Below are 6,588 nucleotides of genomic sequence, written 5' to 3'. Positions count from 1 at the left end.
CAGCTATTTCTTGAACAGATAGAAAGAACTGGCCTCCATGATGTTGTTAGGGTAACTAGATCCAGATTTTGCGTCAAAAATAAATATGAGCGCTGGCCATATATATTTATAATGACATGTTGGTTTAACTAGAATTATTTGTCTAATGCTGATCCTAGTTGCTTCGCAGGTGTTGACGTATAGATTCTGATTGAGATATAGTATGGTACAAGCCCGTCTAGGAATTTTAAACAAAAGAGACACATTTTATGAATAGTTCATTTTAATTTCTCCAAAAGTAGCATGCGCAGATTTTTAAGGATTGGACTCACATGCGTTTTGATTATTCTTTTCTTTATAAGACGGACAGCACGGTTTTGGACAATCTGGGGGCGCTGCAAAACGATTCTTTTGAAGTTGAGCAAGTAAAGAAATATAGAAATCTTATTCTGATGGTGCAAAAGATGTTACTAGTGGTTTTGTTATATTTTCATCGAGGTACTTTCTTATGCTTCAACCAGTTTCCCTGGGCTGGTAGAACAATATTGATAACAAAGCTCACTTGTGTAGATGTAGAACATGGACAGTTTGAGGTCAATAACTACCCCAAGGTTGTTTTTATTTTGCTTCTATTAATTCCTTGACCATTCCTCAGTTATGAATCATATCTGAAGTACTTCTATCTTTTTTCAATCATCTGGGCGTTGTGGCCACTAACATATAACTGTGTCTTCTGTGTGTTATATTTATTATGTTGCTATGTGCAACAGGCATGATACCTGTTTGTTTTGTTTTTTCTTAATCGAGCTAAACTTTATAGCGTTCATTCAAAGCGTCATGTTTTGTATACATCGGCTTAACGTTATCTGCAATATACATTTAATATTGCGTGTCATTTGCACAAAAATTATGTTCCATTTTGTAAATTGTATGTAAATTAACATGAGGTTATGTACAGAATGTAAAAAAAAATACTGGCTGAAATACCGAGCCCTGGAGAACGCCAAGAGGCGTTTTATTTCTTATCTGTACAGTTTGATAACGATATTTTAGGTATGACGCAAAATCCTACTCCTTGTACGGAGAGAAAAACCGCTAGGGCTACAAAATGTTATTAGCTGTAGGCATCAACTCTAGGCGCCCAATGAAACCTCTTGGGGTCCTGTAGAGAGGGATGGAAATCTGTTGTGTTTATTGTGATCCTCCTTGATAGGTTTGAAGGTCTAGAGCAGGAATCTGTAATCGATCTCCTGAAGGTGAAAGAAAATAATTCAGCACTCAAAAAAGTTTCTCGAGCTTTTCTAAATTTCACTTGCGTAATTGTTCCTACCTTTATAGTCCCTCTATCTTGCTAAATCTTACTCCCCTCTCATTGACCTAACATCAAACTCGTCCAACCTGTCATGAACTTTTAATCTGTTAGTGTAGGTTAACGCTAACAAATTTAATGCCACCAGATCAGCCCACAATTCTGGAATATTTTCTGTAACAAATAAATGGTCGTTCCTTCAAAAAACGTGAAAGAGAGTGGCACCCTTGTATGTAAACGGAGCAGAGGAAGATATGATTATTATTAATTCAAAGAAACACAATTCTGAAAGTTAATAACTCTTCTTTCTTTTAATCAGTTTAGCAGACATTATTTAAAAAATATCATCTCTGTTTCATAAAGCATTCTTTTCTTTATTCACGTCTATGCCTTATAATCATCAACGTCATTAACATCCTCATTATTACCATCATTATCCTCAGCATCTACATCACGAACACCTCTGCAACCATTGTTTCTTATTTTCATAAGGGGTAGTGTATATTATATCGTCGTTTTTAATAAGACTCTGATACTCTTAACACGCAAAGTGTCGGTCTCTTACGGGAGAGTGAACTGCAACTAGGAAAAAGTAAAAACAAATAGTCTACCATCAACCAGGCTAGCTTTATCATAACGTTGTATTGACCATACCTAATACATTATATGCTCAACACTAGACCTACACTAATTAGATGACGTAATTTTATAGCAATGCCTGGTATTCCTAACTTCGTTTCTAATCTTCTAAAGAGTATGTCATGATCTACTGTGTCAAAAACAGATAACAAGTCTAAAAACGTGAGTAAACTTTTTTTCCTCATCAACGAAATTCAGTACGTCAGAGTAACCTACTCTCATAAGGGGTCTCGGTGCTATGGCGTGCCTTAAAAGTTGATAAGGACATTTCATCAAGATCAAGTGTTGAAAATTGTTCCGATTCCATTTGATACTACTCTCCTTGAAAAATGAAACTAATAAATATTTTTTTGAAGCTTTGAACCTCTTAAGAATATGGTTTAAGATAATGTCCTCATAAAGTCCGCATATGAGGGGATAACTCATTCCGTTTATTTATGGTAAAAACCTTCAATAAATAATAAGCGCAATAACAGCCATCTGTGCCTTGCGTGGCTTCCCTTGGCGTATATTTAGGAAAGCACGATGTAATTTTTTTTTAAATATATACTTTGTAATGTAATATTCCTCTTGAACATAGAGAGCATGAGCAACGAACGAATCTGTACCCAGTGTAAATTACATTCTTGAGTGTTTTAAATTATTTTGTCAGGCCATCTGCTACATCTATGTGTCACACAAAAAGAGCCACCAAGCGCGACGTCCTGGATAAGGGTATTTAGCCAAACTCACTTTTTTACTCTATCAATTGAACTCTTTTTATGCACCTGGATGGCGGTTGCATAAGACAATCCAGTTTGCGATTCATGACGATCCATTCTCATTTGCATTTTGGACAAGGACCAGCGGTGAAGTTAAAGTCAGGGAGATAAAGCGTATATTTACGATATTCAGTCTTTTTCCGGACAAAAAAAAAGATATTTGCATAAAACCATTAATACTCAAATGTTAATCAGTTGTAATAGTTTCTCTGCTTAATTAACATTTTCGAGAATATTTCAAGATTCTAAGCTTCTTTTAACATGATTCTCTGCCCTCATATTTACTTTTCATAGCTTACCTTTTTGCACACAAGAACATAGATTTATATTTTTAAAATCTAAATGTTCCCTGCATTTTGTTTCAAACTGTAACTGCACTGCGGGAAGGTTACTTACTCAAATAAGTGATACTTAATCTTTAAAAAAAAACCAACGATTGTCACAGACGGAAAATAAGCATATCTACTCCGCCAAGTTCACTAGTCCATGATAGTGATGAGAAAGGGTAGAATTTTTTTTTCATTCTGCTTGAACCATGGAATCCAGTATTCAGTTTTCGAAATGACATATTATATTTGTATTTGAAGAGCTTGTGTCGTTCGACTATATCGATACATTTTTTTTTAAATTCGGTAGAGTACATTTACTCCAACTCTGACTGTCAGGGCCAACACGACCTGAGCAAAATATAGAAGCACAACAAACGGACTGAGCTACTCGTTCCAATATCCTCCTGAAACGGGAATTCATTCAACGCGCCCTTAAATCCAGCAAAGAACCACAACAACAGAGTCATCGGTGTATTCAGTTTTAGTACAGTGTAATTATAATAATTTATTTTTTCATCACGAACTGGTGATGACCGTCACCATTCAAGGAGGAAGAGAAGTATTATAATAGACCTTGCCTGTTACCGTGTGATTAACGGTTCGAGGGTTCGAGGCTTAGCTTTGTCCGATGTTGTTTCCCTGGGAAAGCGGTTTACATCAATTGTCCAACTTGGCTCCTTTCTATAGGAGATGCGAGTTAAATTCAGAGGTCCAGCCTCATAAATACCTTAATGGTGTTGCAAAGGCCGCTAAATCAAAACAATTTCTTAAAAAAGAAAGCTTACCTGTGTTTCGGCACGGTGAGGATAAACATGGGCGTGTATGTTATCATGGCCGCGGGTATGACCAGGAAAAACGAAAGCGTGCAAAGTATTTTCTGGAATCGACCAAACCCTCCGATTTGGTCCAAAATGTCATCGAAATCCTGTGCCACCATAGCGTCAGTCTGGTTTAAACAAGAATAAAACGTGCGATGAAATACAGGCTCACACCATAGACAATAGTTACGGACACTAACATACAATTTAAGGCTGCTTACACAGTCGGCAGGCTACTAAAACCGCCTATCTCGCCACAGAAAGAAACACTCAATCATTCAACAACGCTTGAAGGTGTACTGGTCAGGGGCACATGCAAAAATAAAAAGGAAAAAAAAAAGAAAAAGAAGGGGAAAAAAAGAATTTAACCTCATTTTTTAATAAAGATTTCTAAAATCGTTTTGCTTTATATATTGTTTCTAAAATGTCAAGGGCACCACACATACGCTCGGCCCAACGTTGTGTCCTTGTAACACGACTTCCCCCTTTGGCTCTGTCCTTTCGGAGAAGAACGTTAAACTCTGAGGTCCTGCCTCTTAAATAGCCTAACAGTGTTGATAGGAGCATTGAACCTATAGCATTTCACTATTTATGTTCACTCCAACACACAGATTATAGAATAAAGTAATTCATTTGTTTTCTAAAATACTCATGTATGACAATTCGAATTGTTCAATAACAAGGGTTTTGGTCTGCTGATCGGTTATTGCAAGTCGTGCCTGTTGCGTTTAATCAATGAATATTATGTTTCCTGCCCTTGATACCAACGCTGTGGGGTGGTTTGGTTATGGGTTTGGATTTACGGTAAAACAGTATAACCGATTGCTTCTCATCCTATGTTCTCAGGTGAGGGCCCAGTGATTGAGTGAGTAGTGAGTTCAGACTCAAAAATGATGTTAAGTAAGTGTCGGTGACGTGTGGTTTAGATGTGTTGTCACTTGGCTGTAACCTTGAGCAAGATACGGTATAATTAGCAAAAAACAACAACCCAAAAAAAAAAACAACCAAACAAAGAGAGCGTTGCACAGGGGCGACCAGCAAAGCATGTGTGTGAAATGTTCATTGTTCTACATTGGTAAAATATTGTGTATTTTGTATTCTTTTTGTGTATATCGGTTAAAAACGTAGTTGCTTTTTTATGCATACAATCTTAAAGATGGAAAATAACCTATTGAATTATATTTAACTAGTCACACCTGAGTAATACTTGTTCAAGTTTTCTTATTCTTGAATGTTTTGGGCTGCTTTATGTATTAAAACACCGTCTTACCTTTCAAATATCCACACACGCAAAGAACTAAATAACGTTCTTGAAAAAAAAAAAGTTATTATATTTTTCAATTATTCCTTACTCGAGGTACCTGTAGGAACTTACAGTTCGTGAATCAGAACAGAGCTGTTTGAACAGTCACCCACAGCCACTCTTATATATGTCCTCACAAGAGCAAAGTAGTCTCATTAAATTGTCGTTTCATTAGTATGCACAAAGATACTATGCCAATAAGTCGTTACGCCCCCCCCCCTTTCCCACGAATAAACTGTGGAGGCCTACAACTGTGAACAAAGCGAATTGTCAGGAACTGAGCTGATATGAAGGTCACAAAATATTGCTGGTATCCGGGATATACGACCTGAGAGGGTTGGAGATCTAGTGGTGATTTTGATACGATGGGTGGCGATACTTCAACAGTGGAATTCGGTCTCTTGCTAACGGGTGATGTAAGCGACGCAACGAAAGCAGCTTTTAGTTGATCAGTCTTGACGTTCTCTGAGTGTGTCCCTTGATTTCTAGCTGGAGAAACTGATATCAATGATGCGATAATAGCCTTGACACGGTTACTGAAGTGGTTACTTGCGACAAACAGTTACACAGAACCAGTTAAAAACAAGTTTGCAGATTTGTAGGCAGATCTCTTTCAAAGGAACTTTGGTGCTGGGGATGCACTGAACCAGTAGTGCGTTGGAGACATTATGAAATGTAGAGTCTAGTTTAACGGGCTGTACTCTCAGTTATTGAAGAAATTTCTGAGGAAATCTTGAGTAATAGACAGTCTCACTTGGAGAACAATTGGATTCCCTTCCCTAACAAGAGCGAATTCCTAAATGAACGATGGGCAGCTCTGCCACCTAGTCAGGACCAGTAAGAGGTGCTTAAAGTGCTGCCGTAAGCTGACGGTGGAAACATTTTACCATGCCATTCGCCTGGTTGAGCCTCGATGCCTATCATCATGATACATTCTGCACAACGATTTAAAGTGAAGTGTCAGCTGCGAACTAAACCATGTCTTCCGCATCCCTAAACCTGGCAAAGCAATTATGGAGGAAAGCTGTAGCGCATGTGGAAGCATGTACATCTGATAGAAAGGTGGCTTCTGGCGATCTGGTGAAACGGTTTATGATAATGAAAACATAGTTCCTGCCCGGGTCGTGGGCCGAGGACCAATAAAGTCCACATGCAGATTGCAGAATGTACTATTGTTACGTGGATTGTGTTCCACTAGTGGGGCACTTGTGTGTTGGTGGATTTTGAATTTTTGACTGACATGACATATTTTGCACCATTTGCATAATATTATATCTTCACGGTTATACCATTATACCATGTTATACAAAACGTTGGCTGATGGTTCGTTGCATGGGGAGTGCACCTGCATATGGGAGTCTGTAAATGTGTTTTTAAAAACTGGGTTTGCCTAGGAATTTGGTAACAACCTTCCTCTGTACAACAGCGGATACTTCACAGAGCAGGCTCG

The 6,588-nt window shown here is 37.9% G+C and overlaps 1 protein-coding gene across 1 annotated transcript in view; it reads right to left on the bottom strand.

The window, feature by feature from the left end:
* LOC106011960 (steroid transmembrane transporter SLC22A24) overlaps positions 1-6,120 on the bottom strand; it is a 12,224-nt gene extending 6,104 nt beyond the window's left edge. The window contains exon 1 of the mRNA XM_035970153.1: positions 3,803-6,120. Within this exon, the coding sequence (XP_035826046.1) occupies positions 3,803-3,954 (152 nt within the window). The 5' untranslated portion in view covers positions 3,955-6,120. The remainder of the gene's footprint in view (positions 1-3,802) is intronic.
* Between the last annotated feature and the right edge of the window lie 468 nt (positions 6,121-6,588).

This window comes from Aplysia californica, unplaced genomic scaffold (genome assembly GCF_000002075.1).
Source record: "Aplysia californica isolate F4 #8 unplaced genomic scaffold, AplCal3.0 scaffold00227, whole genome shotgun sequence".
Lineage (NCBI taxonomy): Eukaryota > Metazoa > Mollusca > Gastropoda > Aplysiida > Aplysiidae > Aplysia > Aplysia californica.
Note: the sequence above shows the minus strand (reverse complement) of the source record. Positions and strands in the feature narration are given on the sequence as shown.